The sequence below is a fragment of the Cervus elaphus genome, chromosome 30, assembly GCF_910594005.1.
Source record: "Cervus elaphus chromosome 30, mCerEla1.1, whole genome shotgun sequence".
NCBI classification, from domain to species: Eukaryota; Metazoa; Chordata; class Mammalia; order Artiodactyla; family Cervidae; genus Cervus; species Cervus elaphus.
Window position 1 is genome coordinate 83,284,423 of NC_057844.1, and position 21,676 is coordinate 83,306,098.

General features: G+C 43.7%; 1 protein-coding gene and 1 long non-coding RNA gene across 4 annotated transcripts in view; one reads left to right on the forward strand and one right to left on the reverse strand.

Annotated features, from left to right (window-relative positions):
* MYO16 (myosin XVI) overlaps positions 1–10,246 on the forward strand; it is a 504,859-nt gene extending 494,613 nt beyond the window's left edge. For 2 of the 3 annotated variants that reach the window (XM_043891888.1, XM_043891887.1), the window contains exon 35: positions 8,761–10,246. In XM_043891888.1, coding sequence (XP_043747823.1) covers positions 8,761–8,970 — 210 coding nt within the window. In that variant the 3' untranslated portion in view covers positions 8,971–10,246. The remainder of the gene's footprint in view (positions 1–8,760) is intronic. The other variant, XM_043891889.1, reaches the window with a different exon arrangement.
* Positions 10,247–13,478: 3,232 nt separating this feature from the next.
* LOC122686828 lies at positions 13,479–21,406 on the reverse strand. The gene is made up of 3 exons (XR_006338905.1): positions 21,221–21,406; positions 20,339–20,481; positions 13,479–14,432 (listed from the first exon to the last, which is right to left on the reverse strand). It is a non-coding gene; the product is annotated as an uncharacterized LOC122686828 (long non-coding RNA).
* Positions 21,407–21,676: the final 270 nt, after the last annotated feature.

A 21,676-nucleotide genomic window follows, 5' to 3' on the forward strand; every position in this document is an offset into this window, starting at 1 on the left:
TCTGAATCCAGATTCTACCACTGACTGGCGAAGTGAGTTTGGGCTTTAAAGATGAATTTCAACATCTATGAAAAGAGGGTTAACAATCCTTACCCTGCTTATTTCACATGGTTATGAGATTTTACTAAAATAACATGTGACACTGTGATGACCGAGAGGGTGGGATGGGGGGGGTGGGAGGAAGTCTCAAGGGGAAGGGGCTATATGTATATATATAGATGATTCACATGGTTGTATACCAGAAACTAACACAACGTTGTAAATATTCCAATTTGATTTTTTTTTAATTTTTAAAAGTTAAAAAAAGAATATAAAACAAGATCACAAAGTTGATGTTTGAAATGGGCTTTTGAGAAGTGCAGAGCTTTATATATCTGGGTGTACAAAACCTGGGGCTGTCACAGAGAAGATTCATCGAGTTACAGAGCATGTTCTGTAATCGGACGGGTACATCTGATTAGATTGGCACAAAGTCTATGTGAAGATGAGTGATGATAAAGCTGGAGTGATCAGTGTGGCCAGGAAATACAGGGCTTTCTGGAACATGCTAAGGTAGGTGGACTTGGCTGTTTAGGCCAGGGAAAGGCAGTGGCATTGAAGATTTTTGAACAAGCAAAGTATATAGACAGACGTCCTTTGGAGAGAGAAAATCCAGTAGACTGTTTGTCCTTAATAATACCTCCTGGTCCTTGCAGTGAGCCTCCCATATAATCCCAAGAAAAATATTTTTAAAGAAATTGTAGCACTCTTACTTTCTATGCTTCCAGTGACATGGATTTATGGTTTTCCATATATTCTCAGTACTTGGACCCATTACTATACGTCATTACTGTAAATGCGCACTAAATATATGTTATTAATTTTTGCTACAATCTTCTCGTCAGCTATACTGGTGCTGCCATGTTTTTTAAATGAACTGAGGTAAGAGACTGAGCTCACACAAAATCCGTATTCTGAAATGTCACAAATTAATTATATCATGAGATGTATAGTCATAAATTTCTATTTTATAACTTTCCATCAGTAGGAACAAACATGCATCGGCTCATCAGAGTCCATTTTTGTTCTTAGCTGTGAACTTAAAATCAGCTGCAAAGTGCGAATAAATGTCTGTTTAAATTATATTAAGTGTGCTCCAATATAATATTACTTATTATAAAAGTAAAGGAGAGTGGTTAGTTTTTTTAAGAAGTCAACATGCACAGCTAAGGTAAAAAGTTAAAATCCTCTGTTCCCTCACTGCCTGTTGTCCAGACACACTCTTATTTCCAATATAATTTTTTCCTTTGAAGAGTTGTTTTCCCTTTTTTAACCCTTAGGCAAAAAAAGGAAACAAAATAGCAAGAATGAACTTAATTGGATTGCTGTATAAATGACTATTTCTGAATTAAGAAGGATCAACTCTTTTTCTGCCTAAAGGAGAAATGCTGTTTCAATTTCAGATCTTTTTTTTTTTTAATTTTTAAAAAATGTATGGAGATATATACCCCTTTAATCAAAGACTTTTTAAAGGGCATTTCATTTTAAGTCATATCATTGGGGTCTATTTAGGTAAACTTTGGTTTTACAAACTGATTTTCGAATTTCATTCTGTATTGTTTTTTTCCTCCAACATCTTGTTAGCATGAGTGGAAATGGGATTTGCATTTGAAACGCTAATATTCCCTATTCAGTCAGCCAAGCCATTTCCTTCTCTTAATTTCCATAAATGTCAGTAAATGCCTCTTTTCACCTTTGGGTGAACAGTCAATAGAAAAATCAATTCTGTGACAAATGAACAGCAACATGATTTTACATATGAATTATTTAATAAAGGTTATTTTTATCCTAGAAGGGGAAGACTTAAGGTAAAAATCAGCCGCAAATTATTAATTTACATTTATTAATATAGTCATAAAAATGCATAGCCACAGGAAGTGAAGAAAATTTGAATCTCATTTTGTAATTAGTTCATGTCACAGGACTCTGTTAATGACACAATAGAAAACCATTAAAAATTAGTAAGTAGATATATATGTAATAAACCTCATTAAGCTTTACATCATGTTGTGTTTCCCTCTGGGTTGTGAGAGATTTTGTGGGTTTTTTTAACCCCTGACAGTAACTGAACAAATTATAAATCTCCTACTTAGGGACGCAGAAACTTGCAAGAAGTCAGTCTTTATATCACTTACATTCCGTCTTCATATCTAATTGGTATCTCCTATACAAAGATGGGCACAATAAAGGACAGAAGTGGTATGGACCTAACAGAAGCAGAAGATATTAAGAAGAGGTGGCAAGAATACACAGAACAACTGTGCAAAAAAGATCTTCACGAGCCAGATAATCACATGGTGTGATCACTCACCTAGAGCCAGACATCCTGGAATGTGAAGTCAGGTGGGCCTTAGGAAGCATCACTATGAACAAAACTAGTGGAGGTGATGGAATTCCAATTGCGATATTTCAAATCCTAAAACATGATGCTGTGAAAGTGCTGCACTCAATATGCCAGCAAATTTGGAAAACTCAGCAGTGGCCACAGGACTGGAAAAGGTCAGTTTTCATTCCAATCACAAAGAAAGGCAATCCCAAAGAATGCTGAAACTACTGCACAATTGCACTCATCTCACACGCTAGTAAAGTAATGCTCAAAATTCTCCGGGCCAGACTTCAACAATACATGAACCATGAACTTCCAGATGTTCAAGCTGGTTTTAGAAAAGGCAGAGGAACCAGAGATCAAATTGCCAACATCTGTTGAATCATCAAAAAAGCAAGAGAGTTCCAGAAAAACATCTATTTCTGCTTTATTGACTATGCCAAAGTCTTTGACTGTGTGGATCACAACAAACTGTGGAAAATTCTGAAAGAGATGGGAATACCAGACCACCTGACCCGCCTCTTGAGAAACCTGTATGCAGGTCAGGAAGCAACAGTTAGAACTGGACATGGAGCAACAGACTGGTTCCAAATAGCAAAAGGAGTACGTCAAGGCTGTATATTGTCACCCTGCTTATTTAACTTATATGCAGAGTAAATCATGAGAAATGCTGGGCTGGATGAAGTACAAGCTGGAATCAAGATTGCCAGGAGAAATGTCAGTAACCTCAGATATGCAGATGACACCACCCTTATGATAGAAAGGGAAGAAGAACTAAAGAGGCTCTTGATGAAAGTGAAGGAGGAGAGTGAAAAAGTTGACTTAAAGCTTAACATTCAGAAAACTAAGATCATGACATCCAGTCCCATCACTTCATGGGAAATAGATGGGGAGACAGTGGAAACAGTGGCTGACTTTATTTTCGGGGGCTCCAAAATCACTGCAGATGGTGATTGCAGCCATGAAATTAAAAGACGCTTACTCCTTGGAAGGAAAGTTATGACCAACCTAGACAGCATATTAAAAAGCAGAGACATTACTTTGCCAACAAAGGTCTGTCTTGTCAAGGCTATGGTTTTTCCAGTAGTCATGTATGGATGTGAGAGTTGGACTATAAAGAAAGCTGAGCACCAAAGAATTGATGCTTTTGAACTGTGGTGTTGGAGAAGACTCTTGAGAGTCCCTTGGACTGCAAGGAGATCCAACCAGTCCATCCTAAAGGAGGTCAGTCCTGGGTGTTCATTGGAAGGACTGATGTTGAAGTTGAAATTCCAGTACTTGGCCACCTGATGCGAAGAACTGACTCATTTGAAAAGCCCGTGATGCTAGGAAAGATTGAAGGCAGGAGGAGAAGGGGACGACAGAGGATGGGATGGTTGGATGGCATCACTGACTCGATGGACATGAGTTTGGGTAAACTCCGGGAGTTGGTGATAGGCAGGGAGGCCTGCCGTGCTGTAGTCCATGGGGTTGCAAAGAGTCAGACACGACTGAGCGATTGAACTAACTGAACTGATATATTCTTTGTCATTTCCCTGATGGCTCAAGCTGGTAATGAACCTGCTTGACAATGCAGGAGACCCAAGAGACACGGGTTCCATTCCTGGGTGGGGAAGATCCGCTGGAGAAGGAAACGGCAACCCGCTGCAGTATTCTTGCTTAGAAAACTTCATGGATAGAGCAGCCTGGTGGGCTACAGTCCATGGGGTCGCAGAGAGTCAGACACGACTGCGTGCACACAAATGCACAAACACAGACCTTGTTCCTGTTGTTTGTTTTAGTTGCTCGGTCGTGTCCAACTCTTTTGTGACCCCATGGACTGTAGCCTGCCAGGCTCCTTTGTCCACGGGATTTCCCAAGCAAGAACACTGAAGAGGGTTGCCATTCCCTTCTCCAGGGGATCTTCCTGACTCCGGGATCAAACCTTTGTCTCCCGCATTGGCAGATTCTTTACCACTGAGCCACCCGGGAAGACATTAGAAGACACAGAACAGTTTATAATTCTGGAGTTGGTGGGGGGCGGGGGGCGGCTTGAGTCTAGATTCACATCTTAGACTTTTAAATACCAAATCAGCAAGATTTTTCTCAAAAATCGGAAGGAAATGTTATTTTTAACCCCGATACCAAATTGTCCAGATCATGTTCACCAGTGTCTTAGTTAGCACTATTTGCTTTTTTTTTTTTCCCTGTTGAAATTTTATTTGGGAATTTTAGATTCACATGCAGTTGTCAGAAAGACTAGAGAGAGCCCAGTTTCTCTCAGTGGTATTTTTTTTGGCTTTTACTGAAATGCAGTTGACTTACTAAACTCCTGTCAGGCGTAATGATTTGCTATTTGCACATATTATGAAAGGATCACCTTGTTAAGTCTAGCAACCATCTGTTCCCTATATAAAGTTTTTAGTTTCACTATTTTCTAAGGATTTGTTTCAGTGAAGGAATCTTCTAGTTAAAAACCCGCTGAAACGAAGAGATTTTGTCCAAGGATGAGGATCCCAGCCCACAGGGAAATGACTTCAGAACGTGATCATTCGTGTGTCAGTTTAGAGTCCTGTATAAGTCACAGCTATGCTATAAATCCAGTATGTCACTCTTATTTTGAGATCTTATGAATAAGGAAGGAAAAGACTATTTTACATTGTTTTCCTTGTTAGTCGCGCAGTTATGTCCAACTCTTTGCATCCCCACGGACTGTAGCCCTCCAACCTCCTCTGTCCACAGGATTCTCCAGGCAAGAACACTGGAGTAGGTTGCCATTCCCTTCTCCAGGGGATCCCCCTGATCCAGGAATCGTACCTGGGTCCCCTGCATTGCAGGCAGATTCTTTACCGTTTGAGCTGGGCCACAAATTATTTTCATGTAACATTATCTGATTGAGTCATGAGGATAACCATAAACCAGAAGGTTTTGGGATTTTCTCAAGTCAAGCAGTTATTAGTAGCAATGACACAGTCATAACGGCCCACATTCACAGAGCACTCATTACACTTTTAGGGCACTCGAGTAGCCCGCACCTGTCCTTTGGAGGTGTGATTACTGGGAATTCACTTACAGGTGAGGAAGCCGATGCTCAAGGTTACCTAGCCATCAGGCGGCAGATTCAGGATTCTAGTCCAGACGCCCTGGCTATAGAGTCCTGGTTTGTCAACCATCCCATCCCTGCTGATACCAGAGCCCAGATCCCCGTGGGTTTGTGACTCCCTGTTAGAGAATGAAGTTCAGCGTCATGACTGGCGCTTGTCTACATCATCCCCGTGAAAATGCCTCCCCCAGTCTTTTCTTTCCTCCTTTCCTATTGATGCCCCTCTCATTCTTCAAAATTCAGATCGAAAGTTCCCACCTCTGTGGGGTCTTTCCAGACCTTCCTTCATAGAGCCCCTTTTCCCATGGAAATGGTAAAAACAAAGAAAAGAAAACTTAATTAAACGTCCCTCTTGTTGACTCCTCCATCTCCACGCCACATGCAGCGTGTTAAGACGCTTACATGACTGACGTGTCTAGAAGTTCCTGTAAAGACAGGGCGTTCGTCATTTTCATGGAGCCCAGAGGTGATGCCACGTAGAACCCAGGGTCCCTGGGTGTGGAACAATTCTTCCACAGCTACAATGCTTGCCTTCTGGTTCTGGGAAAGAGAATGATTTTCTGTGCAAACACTATTCTATACAACATGCCAGATAAGAAAATAAGTAAGGAAATAGCTGTCTGAAGTGGTGGCGTGGATTGGAGATGTGTCTTTTACAGCAATGAGAAACAAGATTTAATTTAAAGGACACCAATATGCCATCCTTTATCCTCCAAACCCGTCAGGATGAGTGAGACCTGGGGTGATGCCAGCTGACTCCAGGTTCCCAGAACCATCAACATCCTTAACCCCCAGGGTCACTTCTCCTCCTGGAAAGAAATGGTTCCCTTTCAACACTGAAGCTAAAATTCTACACAACCATTATTGGCTTTTTAATGATAATACGTGTATTATTCTGTATCATTAATGATATTACTTGTGAAATATCAAATAATGATAAGAGAAGTTATAAGAGTTTTTGTTACTACCAGTAGGGCATGAAATTTAAAGAATGATAAAACAGTGATTTAGATGTTTTCACTGTGCTGGATAACATTGCAGATACTTTGTATTCTTCATGTGTTGCTTGGCCACCATTTAAATAACATTCATAGTTGCATTCGTTCTCTATTCTAAAATATTAAAGCTCCTTCACTGTGACAAATACAACCTTTGTGCCTCATAGCCTGATACACTTAATAAATCGAAATAAGTCAGTTTAAGGATCATTAGACAGGGCGTCCTGTCCTCATCTTCTGATCTTCTGTTTATTGTCTCACGGGTCATCATTTTAAAATGCCCTCTGAACTTTACTGTGTTGAAAGTAGTGACCTGTCACTTGTCCTTACACAGAATTTTAACCGTCATATAAGATATAACCTGTGAAGATTTGTTGTGTGTGTTTTTTTTAAATGAAGATCAATAATGTTAATATTTTAGCATCCCATTTATGCCATCCTGGCAACTATCTTTCTATACCTGTTAGATTTTACTCAATGCCTATTAATCTCTGTGATACAGAATCAAGTTTCATGGGATCTCTCAATAAGAGGGTTTATTCTGAGCATTAGTTGATTATTGCAAACATCAGTCAGATTTTTTGCTTATCAAGGAAGCATAGAAAGCTCTTTGGTGGTTGATTCAAAGATGGTGTTCTTCTGTTCCCACTACATTATTTAGGACATCAATATACTCGTTAAGAAAGTGCTTGCTAATGCTTTGTGTGTGTAGGTTTCACCTTTTATAATGTGCTTGGGAATTCAGATATTTTTAGTAAACGTTGAGAAGCTTTGAAAGGATAGAAAGCTTTTTTTTTTTTTTCCAGTGAAGCAATGACTCAGGGGCTTTAGGACATTTTATGTCAAAATCCCTCCCCACAAGCCTCATTCCGATCAGCAGCCCCCGCACCTCCCTCTCCGCAGGTCAGGGTGTGTCTGGAGTGACTCAGTCTCCCGGTCTTCCCTGTTGGGAAGGTCTCAGCCGAGAGTCACACCTCGCCCAGCTCGTTCGTGTTTGTGGTCATTATGAAAAGCTGCTGAAAAGAGTTTCGCACTGAGATGAGCTATAGAATGGAGGTATTTTGTGCTCGATAGGAGGAGGGGTGTGTGGTAACACCAGCATGAAAGCAAACACAGCTCACGCCAGCCGGCCGCAGGGGAGGAGCAGTGCCAAGTGCTGGGTGGAGATCTGGATCCCGTTGTTCTGCTCTCCTGTTTCATGAGGACTTGGCCTTCATTTATATATGTTCACCTAGATGTATATTCACCTATATATCCACGTATATGTTCACCTAGATGTATATGTTCACCTAGGTATATATTCACCTATATATCCACGTATATGTTTGCCTATATATATATATGTTCACCTAGACATATATATAGCTTCTCCTGTATATATGTATTCACCTATACATATATATATATAGCACCTTACTTTCTTTTAGGCAATTGAAATTTATTATTTCATATTGATTTGTTAATTACACATTCTGTCATTATTCTTTTTGTACATTCACTAGGAAATAAAGCGTGAATCTTGATTTATTTCATCATCGTTGTTGTTCCGACTCTTTTGCGACCCCATGGCCTGTAGCCCACCAGGCTCCTCTGTCCGTGGGATTCTCCAGGCCAGAATACTGGAATGGGTGGCCATGCTCTTCTCCAGGGGATCTTCCCGACCGACCCAAGGATCAAACCTGTGTCTCCTGCATACAGGTGGATTCTTTACCACTGAGCCACCAGGGAAACTCTAATTTCATCTTAAATTGTTTTAATTTCGTCTTTTTCCTAGTACTTCTAGAACCTCAGAACCTCTGAGCTCCATGTGATGCCTCCTCACTTTTGCAGCTATTGTTGGCCTGTTGTTCTACACACAACTTCAAGTCTGTAACATTCCAAGCACATAACTTACGTTTACCCATGGGTTTAATTCCAGGGTCCTGACTTCCTTCTTAAATTTCCATTTTTTTCATCTTGCTTTGTTAAGGTTCACAAAATAGGCAAGACTTGTGATAGCGAAACTTCCTAGTTCCTGTTTGTCCAAAAACATTTTTTATTTCACCTTTAGTTTTGAGGGACATTTGTATTGAGTCTAGAATCCGAGGTTGAATTTCTTTCTGTACTTTAACCTGTGATGCATTGTTTTCTGGCTTCCGGGGTTGCTGTCAGCTTCTCCGTAGGATGCCATTTCCCAGGATAACCGAACTGGGAAGGTCTCCTGGTGGTGCTCAAAATCTCTCCCCAGCCAGCGGAGCCCTGGCGTCTGACGTTGGCCCTGCCCATCTCACTCTTGCGTAGTGTCCGATGCACCTCTTTCTGCGTTCCTCCCCCAGGTTATCCACCAGCTGAGGCTGTCGGAGAACGAGAGCGTGGCCCTGCGGGAGCTCCTGGACTGGAGACGGAGACTCTGCGAGGAGCAGGGGGACTGGCCCCAGATCCTGCCCCCCGGGGAGCCCCGGGCGCCTCCCCTGCCTCCGTGCAGGAAGCCAGAGGGGGCCCCCTGCCGCAGGCTGCCCCCCGAGTTCTGGGACTCCACCCTGTGACGGCCCGCCCGCAGACTCGCGGGGTGAGACCGCCCGAGGGTGCCAAGCTCACGGACAGAGGCTGCCCCCAGACACGCGGGGGGCTGTCTGCACAGACGCACAAAAGCTCAGACAGCCCGGTCAGACACTCGCGGTTCCCTGGGTGTGTGTGTGAGTGTGTGTGTGTGTGTGTGCGCGCGCGCGCTCACCCGTGCTCACCCGTGCTGCGGGGACACACCCTGATCTCCAGGCTCCGTGGTCCTCCGGCCGTGCTACCCCGGGTGGTGAGGGAAAGACCAGGCCCAGCATGGACCGCAGGGGAGGCCGGTGGCGAGGGCGGCCCGCACCGCACACCTGTGTTCATACGTCCCACCGCGTGTTTCTTGTCCTCCAGTCGTTTGCCTCTCATGCTCTCTCCAGGACATAGGGTTTATTTCTGTGTAGGTGTTTGTGTTTTATGGGAATTACAATCCTGACAATGATTTAAATGTTTGTTACTGTATTTTATAATTTTATGCCATGGGTGGTGCTCCCTTTCTTCAAAATACAGATTTAAAAAAATCACTTCTAGAACTTTTTTTTCCCTACATACCTTTTTTTTTTTTTTTTTAAATTTTTTAATGTAAAGTACCTGAAATTCCTGAGACCCTGACCCTGTCATTGTTTGAGCTTCGCTGTGGCAAGCTCTGCCGGCTTACAGCTCGAGTCCGATGTCTTCTGTTTCGTTCACTGATCAGGAGACGGTTCCTTCCCGTGTCCTGTGTGCCGGGCACATGGATGGTGAGCGCTTCATTGAAATTTCATTCTCTGACTTCAGTAGGGATTACAGGAAATGATGCCCCCCCCCCCCTTTAATGAGTGCAGCTTCAGAATCGTGGCTGGGGGGTACGCAGGGGACTCACAGCCATTCAAAGGTCTCCACGGTACCGGCAAGCGGGCTGAGACTTGGTCTGAGCAGTGACGCGAAACAAGACTGGTGGTCTCCGAGCTCGGTGGCCGCTCACCGGTGCTAAATCCCGCCCCTCCGGTGATGCGCCCGCCTTGCTCCTACGTGCGCTTCTGCTGGCCTGGGACCGGCGTGTCCTGCACCCTGGAACTTTTTAATCACACCACCGTTGCCAAGTTACTCTGCCAATAAAAGGGTGCAACTCTTTCTCCCGCGGTGTGGTGTACGTGCTGTTGTCGTTTTCCACGGCTGCTTTTGCGTCCTGATCGGCGGGGGCAAGGAGATCCCCCTTCCTGCATTCTTCTCACAGCATCTTGCAGACTTCAGAATCAATGGAGTTTTTGTTTGTTTGTGTTACAGGTTTTTTGATGTGGACAGTTTTAAAAGTCTTCATTGACTTTCTTGCAATATTGCCTCTGTTTTATGTTTTTGTTTTTGATTTTTTTGGATGGGGGCTGGTTTTGGCCCCAGGGCATGTGGAATGTTAGCTCCCCGACCTGGGATCAAACCAGCCACCCCCTGTGTGGGAAGGTGAAGTCTTAACCACTGGAGCACCAGGGAAGGGCCCTGGTTTGTTTTAAGAGATTTTTGTGGTTATTTATAGACAACTGCTAGATAGGCATACTTCAGTTACAGGCATAGTGTGTTGATTATATGGGAATAATGATAGGCAAGTAAACCAGGAGAGGCCTTCCCTTGAAAGACAGCATGTGTACTCACAGATCGCATACCGGGTGGAGACCATGCGGAGAAGCTCCTGGGTGGGGCAGGAGACGGAGAACAGGAGCTGGGGGGCTGAGCGTTTCCCGGGTTTCCTGGGAAGGAACGCCGAGGGCAGGCGTCCATGTCTAGAAGTGATGGGTTCGGAGGATTTCGAGGCCCTTAGGTGCTGAGGCTGCCCGTGGTTGTCGCCTGCTGGCCCCAAGCAGGGGCACAGTGATCTGGAGTCGGGGATGGGAAAGGGGATGGAGAAGGGGTGGGGTCTGGGATGGTCGTAGGTGTTTCCTGTTCCTGGGACTTGGGCAGCCCGGGGATGGGCCCTTCCTCCAGCCTCCGCCAGACGCAGATGCGGAAGCATCGGGACGCAGAAAATGAAAGGCGGAGTCGAGACGTGGGTAAGAGGCACCAGGGCGGATGACATCCAACAACCTCAGCGGGTGTCACCCAGCCCCACTCCCCTCTCTGGCTCACGCTGTCCCTGACAGCCGCCTTCCGAACCTTGGCCCCTGACAACAGAGACCGCACCCTCCTTGATACACAGGCTTCCCCGGCCGCACCTTCACACCAAAGGCACTCCGTGCCCCTGGTGGGATTAAAGGGGTGAACTGGATCTCTGCCCCTAACACACGGTGTTTTTATTTAGACCAGAGCTAAGAGTGAACGGTTCGGGCATTCGACCTATGAGAACTTGTTTCAAATGTGCCTAGAGCCCTGCTGTGACTGTTTCAGCTGCTTTGCACGTGGTATTCCCATCCTGACACTGACCTATGCCTTCTTGATAATTCTCATCATCTGAGTATTGACCCTGAATTGAAGCTCAGAGCTTTAAGGGCGCTGTCAGAATATAAACCCTCTTCACGGTTCCAAACCCTGGGCCATTCGAACCTGATATACTGAAACTCTATACTTGCTGTATGGAAGTCTATCTCAAGAAACTTCATTAAAGGGTCTTTTGGAGGAGGCGCTTTGCTGCAGCTCTGGTGGAGACCTGTGACAGGGGAGCTGTCCTTGAAGCTAGCCTCCCAGGAGCGTGTGGATCCAAATGATACACTGTCTGTTCTATTAACCTGGTCACAGTTTAGGACTCGTGTAATTACAATCTGATCCTGACCATCACCTGCTCAGGGTACCTGGAGTGACGCAGTAATCAATATTTAATATCTAGTGATCCTTTTGCGCTGAAGAATTGATGCTTTTGAACTGTGGTGTTGGAGAAGACTCTTGAGAGTCCCTTGGACTGCAAGGAGATCCAACCAGTCCATCCTAAAGGAGATCAGTCCTGGGTGTTCATTGGAACGACTGATGTTGAAGCTGAAACTCCAATACTTTGGCCACCTGATGCGAAGAGCTGACTCATTGGAAAAGACCCTGATGCTGGGAAAGATTGAGGGCAGGAGGAGAAGGGGACGACAGAGGATGAAATGGTTGGGTGGCATCACTGACTCAATGGACATGAGTTTGGGTGGACTCTAGGAGTTGGTGATGGACAGGGAGGCCTGGTGTGCTGCAGTCCATGGGGTCGCAAAGAGTCAGACATGACTGAGCGACTGAACTAAACTGAATCCTTTTGTCTCATCTAAGGTCATTCATCTTCTACAGCTAAAGGCCAACCCCCTTGAAGATTTTCTGAAACAGTCTCCTGACTCAGTCAGCACAAGTCTTCTCCACACGGTGGAGAGATTTCAGTGTTCTTCACCACCCTACACCCAGCAGGTCGTACCTGCTCCACTCACGTGATGGAAAAATCAGCCAAGATGCAAAACGTTCATAGCCACGATAGTATTATTAATAACAAAATTAATAGTTGTAATAATATGAGATAAAGTCCGAGTCTGAGGGGGTATTAAGGGTACTCTCAAAGTGGTTCTCTAGCAATTGCAGCGTTGTCAGGATAATAAACAGGGGTGCTATTCTGGGTAATAAAGCACAGAATGTTATTCCACATAAGCAAGATTTCAACAAATATGTATGTTTGCAGTATGTTTAATGATGGTATTTTAATTGCTATCAGACCATAAGGTATGAATTATGATATATGATCAGGCCTGAGACCTTATGTTTAGCAATATAATTGGTATGAATTATTACCCTGTGTTCAAACACTGCCCAGCCTTATTGCTTTATAGAAATGCTTTATGAGGGGGCTCTAAAAGCTACTATCAAAATGTTCATAGTGGGTTAAAATGATTTAAAATGTATTTTCTACAGTGGAAAAATATATCATTAGTATTCTTAAATAGTGGTATGTAATTTAGTAGAATTACGCTACCCAATAAAAGCAACAGCCAATTAAAATCTTAGATTTGTAAATGAACTTCACATAAGAACATTACAGAACTTAGACAAAACGTATATTATGAATTCCACAGTCCAGAAGATTGGATACATTTCTGGGAAAATTCTATTCCTGCCCAATTTTAGCCAGACATCAAACGTAACTCCAATCATGAAAAAGAGCACTAGGTTATTGCATAATAACATGGGGACTTCCCTGGCAGTCCAGTGGTTAAAACTCTGGGCTCACAGTGCATGAGCCACAAGTTCAATTCCTGGTTGGGGAACTAAGATCCCACAAGTCGTATGGCAAGCCCCACATTCCACAGTGGGACACATTTCACCGCTACAGTGAAAGCCCCTCAGTCATGTCTGACTCTCTGCAAACCCATGGAATGTAGCCCGCCAGGCTCCTCCGTCCATGGAACTCTCCAGGCAAGAATACTGGAGTGATTTGCCATTTCCTCCTCCAGGGGATCTTCCCAACCCAGGGATTGAACCTAGGTCTCCTGCATTGCAGGCAGATTTTTAACCATCTGAGCCACCCTGGAAGCCCTAATTTTGTTTCAATTTTTACATGCATGCCTTTAGTTAGAAGTTTAAAAGTTTGATTTTTATTTTGATTCTCATTGGGAAATTTTCAACAAAAGTCATTCAAAGGTTGAAAAAAAAGTGTTCCAAGTAAAAGTTTGATGTAATTTTATTACATTTTTCAAAGCTGTACATAAAAATCCAAGTAATAGGGATGAAAGCCATTATATTTCCATTTATTGTGCAATGGTAGGTACTCCACAATGCTCATGGTTTCCCAAAACATTAGCACTGCTTCCAAAAAACTGAAAAATATATTCTTCATCCCTATTGTACTTCCTTTACATCTTATTCATAAGCAGTGATTTTATCAAACAAATCCTACAGTGTTCTAAGAACCCTGTGAGTTACAAAGTTACCCACCTAGCAAGGGGTTGTAGCATGCTGAGTTACAGCCTGGAAGAATTACCTTTGTGGTCTTTCTCTTTACCTAAGTACCACAGACCCCTGGGATGTTCCATTATTGTGGTTTCAGTAAGTTTCGCAGAAACCCAGAGGATGCTTTGTAAAACTGTAAAGATGACACTTTGAAAGCATAAGTCTTAATAGATTGCCTATAATACATTTCTATCACCTGTTCTAATTTCTCAGATGACTTTTCAGTTTTTTTTAAATCTATTTATACCTAAAATAGCAATTTTGTATGATCTGACAGCACAATAGCATCTGAATTTTATGTTGTTTACGGGATCGTTACAATGGTGGAAGAAAATCTTGATGTCTTCTCATAAGAAAATATCAAAGGTGGATAAACCTATGCATTTATTTCAATTGTTGTTCTATAATAGGAATGCATCGGATGTGTCTTCTCTCTCCTTTAATTAATCATCGACAGACATCCAGGCCTGTCTGCTTGCTCGCGTTTTCCTATAGCCCTGGGGAGCGGACTTGCTTCAAAAGAAGGCTCCAGAGCTGGCCCAGATGACATTCTCCTGATATCACCACTTAGTTTCTAAAGAAAATGAAAAAGAATGAAACTATTGATAAATTCTGAGGGGAAAGATCAAAGCTCTAAAGAAAAATGGAATAATACCAAATTCAACTGGAGGGTTTGATCTTTGAAGATGTCTGCAAACAAAGAGAAAGGGGTCCCTGATCTAAAACAATGAGTGGAAAAGTGTGTAAACTCTGTCACATCACGTGAGGTTTTCCTCATTGAACCTGTCTTGGGGGCTCTATTAAGCTGAATTCCATCCATCGAGGTCTTACATGATTATCAGGAGAGCTGGTCCACCCAGCAGAGTCCCTATTGGGGTTCACCCACATCGTTGTTGAATAACATAAGCAACCTTAATAAGAACATATGGAGGATTTTTTGAATGCTTTTGTGTATAAACAGACTGTCTGTACATTTCTGTTGTAGGGGAAAGAATTCTTCAGAAAATTCTGCATTTGGAGAACTGTTGTGATTCCCTTGGGCCTCGGAGCTGTTATAAGAAGATAACGTTCCATATTTTCAAAAGCAAGATAACTTCCCAAGGAGAAGAGAAGCAGCTGGAAATCCACATGGCTGTGATCTCAGCTCCTGAAGGTTGTCGAGGGCAGGTACGGAGGGAATTTGAGGTGCCGCTGCCTCATTGCTGGGCACCATAAATGCCTACCTTCCAGCCCTAGGTGAAAGGCAAACCCTCCAGAGCCAGAATGCTTAATGCCCAGATGCCCAAATGCCAAAAATTTGCTCACAATGACTCATATTTGTCTTGAGTCTCCATCCCTACATATGTTTTTGGCTCCAGTTGGCTATCTCAGGGGTCCCCAACCTCCAGGATCTAATGCCTGATGAGCTGAGGTGGAGCTGATGTAATAATAACAGAAATAAAGTGTACATTAAATGTAATGTGCTTGAGTCATCCTGAAAACACCCCTTTGCCACTCCTGGTCCATGGAAAGCTGGTATCCATGAAGCCAGCCCCTGGTGGTACCAGAAAGGGTCGAGACCCCTGGAACAGATGAAAAACAACCTACTGGCTTCACATGCTGAACCTGTATTTCTTAGAAAGAAATGGGAACCCACTACAATATTCCTGCCTGGAGAATCCCGTGGACAGAGGAGCCTGGCAGGCTACAGTCCGTAGGGTCAGAGAGCCAGGCACGACTGAGCGACTCAACAGCACCCTCCTTGTGGCATCTCAATGACCAGCATCCTAGTGTTTAGTGGACACTGAGGAAGAAGAGAACTCAATCCCCTCTAACAAATACATCCTTAAAGTATGTGAAATATGCAGTGAACTCGAATGCTCCCAAAGCTTTCCTTATTCAGAAGGGCCTCACCCGCATGACTCAGCTTTAAGGTTTTGCTATTAATTGCAGTGTGCCTGCCCCGCTTAAGGATTTCTCCTTTTTTTTTTTTTTATCATTCTGAAGCTTAAGAACTCATGACTCACACATTTCAAAATCATCCTCTACCCCCACTTGGCAGAATGATGTCACCCAAAATTTTCCTCCGGGTAAAACAGGGGGCTGAGAGTTATCATCTGCATTAGACACAGAAACCCATGTCTCCATACCTCAGTTCTCATGGGAAGCACCTCATTCCTCATTCCAAACGTCTCCCTAGGCAAAAGTGTCCACTAAAACTCTTAATTTCTATGCATGGACTTTTCAGTCTGGCTTCAGAGAGGGTCACTAATGAAAAAAATAGTCAAAAAAAATTTTTTGTGTATTTCTAATAATCATTGTTTCCTTTTACTCTGATTTTGGGGACCGTAATACTTCTACAGGGGGCTTCCCAGATGTCTCAGTGGTAAAGAATCTGCCTGACAATGCAAGAGACACAGGAGACTCAGGTTCAATCTCTGGGTCAGGAAGATCCCCTGGAGGAGGAAATGGCAACCCACTTCAGGATTCTTGCCTGGAGAATCCCATGGGCAGAGGAGCCTGGTGGGCTCGCAGAGGAGTTCATGGGGTCACAAACAGTCGGACATGACTGAATCAGCTTAGCACACACACATACACGTAATAAACCTGAGTATCCTTTCTACATCTGAGTATCTTTTCTGTATAATTTTGATACATTTAAGTGTTTTACATATTAAAACATAAAATTTAATCAAAATAGTAAAAAGTAAATATTGAAATTAAATACAGCTGCAAACTAACCAAGATGCATATCAAAATAATGTGTCTACTAGATCTGTCAGTCCTGCCTGACTCCGTGGGACCCCGTGGACCCGCAGGGTCCTCTGTCTGTGGAATTTTCCAGGCAAGAGTACTGGAGTGGGTTCACTTTCTCCTCCAATCAAAATAACAGCATAATCACATGTTAATTAGAAATTAATTCAGGTAACTTTTGAATGAGTACTAGACGTACTTTACTAGAAAAGAGCCCTTTAAAGCCAAATGAGTTGACCTGTTAATGGGAGTCATAGAGAAACATGAGGAAGAATTCTGTGGTTTAAGATTTGGTTTCGTTTTCAAAATAAAACAACGACAACAAAAAAACCCAGCTCTATCCACTGCAAGCACCTTAACAAACCCTGTTAGCAGTGGGTGCAGGGAGCACACAGATCTAGGTTTCTAATTGGTAAACGTCAGCGCTGGGACAGACAGACTAAGTGAGCCTGGGCGGTCTGGGGTGATAGGAATACAAGGAAGCACTGAGATCAACACAAAACGGGCGCTGGCTTTAAAGGGAATCCCATGGACCAAATGCGAGGCTCTTCTGTTGCAGTTTTAAGAGGAACACTGCAAGGAATGATACAGACCGTTCATATTTTAAACAAGCAGAAGAAAACTTAAGTCGCTTAATCACAAGAGGCAGGACCTGAACCATCAATAAACAAACCCAAGGCATTGTGCATTAAAAGCCTAAATTAAAAATATCAGAAGTCATAGCAAATATAGACAGATTATATTCCCTTACGGACAGATGGTGAAATTCAAAATGTATTTTTTTAAAAAATCAAAGTATATTTTTAAAAAGGGGAGAGAGAACAAAATTAAAGGAAGAAAGGAAGACGAGGAACCCAGTAGCTGAAACTGAATTCACTCTCAGATACATCTCCTTCCCGTGCATAGGTGTTTGACCCTGAAAAATTCCTTCAGGTCTCCTGACCCTGGATCTGCTCAACGATAAAAGCGGGGTGACGTGGAAAGCCACCATGTGCAGTTGGTGTGAGAATGAAATGGAAAGACACGTGTGACAGCAGTTTGTCAACTGTGCAAACACCAGCCGCCGTGATTTTATCTGGAATTATTGCTTTGGACTTAAACTACTCTATTTCTTCACTCTCTGTAGCTCTTGGAATAGCGGAAAAATACTTAACTTTAGCTTTTCCTAAGTGATCTCAGACAGCCCTGAGGCAAAGAAAGAAAAAGTATAAATATGGGTCCTACTTGTTATTCTATTTTACCCTGGGAAGGATAAAAATTAATAGGCAAGTCCCTGCTATGTGCCAAGCGAAGGAGTCTGATATTGTTCATTCATAAGGAGCACTGGGCTGGAACTATAGGATCCAGGTTCTAAGTCCTGGCTAGTAGGTCGCCTGCCTTTTGGGGTGTGTGTGGGGGGTGTGTGTGTGTGTGTGTGTGTATGTGTGTGTGTTGCAGAGCAAAAGGATGTATTTGTTGTTTAGTCCCTCAGTCATATCTGACTCTTTTGTAACCCCAAGGACTGTAGCCCTCCTCTTTTCATGGGATTCTCCAGGCAAGAATACTGGAGCAGGCTGCCATTTCCTTCTCCAGGGGATCTTCCCAACCCAGGGATCAAACCGACGTCTCCTGCATTGTGGGCAGATTCTTTCCCATTGAGCAACCACGGAAGCCCCACCTGTGAGGATGCTTAGTAAATCACTGCATGATATTTCTAAAATGTTACGATTCTCATCATAGTAAGATAAGCAACATTTTGGCAGAAAAATAACCACAAAGGATTTTTTTTGTTGCAACCAAAAAATATCAAAGCCACAGTCAGCCCCAAAGGAGGAGGTGGCCTGTCTCCAGTCAAAGAATGAAACCCATCAGAGGCACATAGTCGGTTTTAAGAATATATACATGTTAAAAAATAAAATAAAGCAGAAAAGTGACTTCACTGTGCTGGGAACACGAGCCCATTGTCTTCAAAGAAGGCTGTGACATTTATTCCCAAGATGTGGTGTTTCTTCCTGGATAATGAAAATAGAGATGATTTGGAACTGGAAATAAAGCCCCCCTCCTTAATGATTTGACAGTGTTAGTCCTTGCCTCCGGCAAGCCCAAGGAAGAAGACGAAGAAACACAAGGAATTCAGAGTGCCAGGGTTTATCAAAGTCAAACAGGATCTTTTTCAAAACTGCAAGGAAGGTTTAGAAGATGATTTCTTAGAAAAGAACATCCAACCCGACCACGTGGGGGTGTTACTAAGAGGCGGTCCCGAAATGCACATGTCTTCTGGGTACAGCCACCCTGGTAGATCCTTTGACTGTGGCAAGAACTGTGAAGTGGGAATTTAAAGAATTCCTGTGTGGGTCTCCATAAAATCTAGAAGAATTCTGAATCAAAGCAATGGGAAAGACCCCTAAACTGCTGTCTCGTTGCACATTTTAAACACACGTGTGTGCTCAATCACTCAGTCATGTCTGACCCTTTGCGACCCTGTGGACTGCAGCCCGCCAGGCTCCTCTGTCCGTGGGATTCTCCAGGCAAGAACACTGGAGTGGGTTGCCACGTCCTTCTCCAGCGGATCTTCCTGATGCAGGGATCAAACCTGGGTCCCCCATCTCTCCTGTAGTGGCAGGTGGATTCTTTACCACTGAGTCACTTGGGAAGCCCTTTAACTACTTAGATGGCTATTAAAACTGAATTTGAACTAGGCAGACAGCATAGCTTTTTTTCTTTTTCCAAGTAAAACAATTATGTGTTTGCTCGGTCTGTAGTCCTCTTTCCCTCGAGTATCCTGGGGGTGAGGAGAAGAGACAACAACAAAATGAATGGCTCCCTACATCGTCACTCCAAAGAGAGCATCTTTGGTCCTTGAAACAATCAAACAACCCATATTCTTGAGAATTTACTATGTGGTGAGTCTACAGTGGTCCCCAGGGTTTACAAAAACTGAAATTCCAAGGCTCCAGGTCCTGAGAATATAATAATCTCTACCCTTGAGTAATAGTAGCAGCCATAAGACTTAAAGCAAGCAAATCTGGCCACTGTGAGGAGAGGTGGCTTGCAGACAATAATAAATTAATTCTAAGACATGGAGTTATATGCCACCCCCAAACCCAGATTGTTTTACACCTGGAAAAATTCTTCCATGTTGCATGTCAGATACCAAAGGTGATATCCCTTTGAATAGACAAATGCATTAAAATTAATGTTGTAGGGGCTTCCCAGGTGGCGCAGCGGTAAAGAATCTGCCTGCCAACGCAGGAGACGCAGGAGACCAGAGTTCCATCCCTTGGTCTCCAGGGAGACCCCCCTGGAGAAGGAAATGACAAACCACTCTAATATTCTTGCCTGGGAAATCCCAGGGACAGAGGAGGCTGGCAGGTTACAACCCAGGGGGTCACAGAGAATTGGACATGACTGAGCAAGCACACAACGCAAATGTTGTGTAACAGGATCTAACACAGTGTTGGAGATCAGTTATGCTTCAAAAACAAAAAAGCAACATAGAAAAAGAGATCAGATTTGTGTTTACAGAGGTAGGGAGGGGGAGGAGGAACTGGAAGAAGATGGTCAAAAGGCACAAACGTCCACTTAAAAGAAACAAACACTAGGAATGGAATGTACAACAGGATACATATAATTAGCATTGCTCTGTGTTACCCATGAAGATTATTAAGGGAGCAAAGCCTAAGAGTTCTTCTCATAAGCAAAAAGTTCTGTTTTTCTTTTTTTTAATTTTGGATCAGCGTGAGGATGGTGGATGTTCACTAAACTTACCATGAATGTACCTTTCATCATGTCCGTGCGCTGATTCATCATGTTCACACCTTCAGCAGTGCGGAGGAGTTCCCTGGTGGCCTGGAGGTTAGGATTCTGAGCTCTCACCGCTGTGGCCCCGGGCTCAATCCCTGGTCAGAGAACTGAGATCCCGCAAGAATCATTGCCCAAAAGAAAAAGAAAAACATTGAACAGTGCTGGAGGCTTGGGTTTGATCTCTCTATGAGGAACATCCCCTGCAGAAGGAAATGGCAACCCACCCCAGTATCCTTGCCTGAGAAACCCCACGGACAGAGGAGCCTGATGGGCTACAGTCCATGGGGTCCCAGAGAGCTGGACGCAACTGCGTGACTGAGTACACACGTATGTCAATTATATCTCAGTAGAGATTCTTTTCCCCATATTGGCTATTACAGAATATTGAGTAGAGTTTCCTGAGCTATAGGGTCCTTGTTGATTATCTATTCCATACACGGTACTGTGTAAACATCAATCCCAATCTCCTGGTTTATTCCCAGGGAGTCTGAAATAATGGATATACATACATGCATAGCTGAACCCCTTTGCCGTGTTCCTGAAACCAGCACAATATTGTAAATCAACTAAATGCCAATATAAATAAAAATTAAGTTAAAAGAAGCTACAGCCCTATTTTAGAAACAACTGGAATTAAAAGAAAAAACAACAAACAATGAAGGAATGGATTATTTTATGCCATCCCAGGTTATTTTCTTGTAGAGGTTGTCTTCTGTGGTTTCATTCGTTCCTTCGTTTTGGCTGGAGCTGGCTTTGGTACGAGGGGCTGAGTGGGGAGTGGGAGACCCCGCTGCCCTTTCTGAGTTGATCCCAATCTCAACAGAACACAAACGCTCTCTTTCTCACCAGAGGGACATCTGAGGCCGGAATTTCCCGGACAGGCATTTCAACTCAAGGCTTCAGGATAGAGAGGTTCAGATTCATTCTCCTCAGTGGATCAGCAAGACAGCCCCAGGGAAAGCAGACGGCCCCCTCCTGCAATTTGGGTGGGTCATTTTGGAACAGTCACGGGTCGCCCCCAAACTGTTTCCATGAGGTCACTTCTTGTTCGTCATCCACAGAGAGGCTGGCCCACAGGCGGTGGTAAAAAGCACACAGGACAGAAAGGCCTCAAAAGGAGAAAACGAAGCCCAAGAGAGCCAGCCCACAGAGTTCCCATGTCACAGTCCCACAGCTCACATTCTGTCCTCGCCGATGAGGAAACAGTCTAACGTACAGTCCTGTCACCATAGCTACTAATAACCTGGACGGCGTCCAGACCCACACGGGTGCAGGGGAGTAGTCCTCGGCAGCCGCACCAGC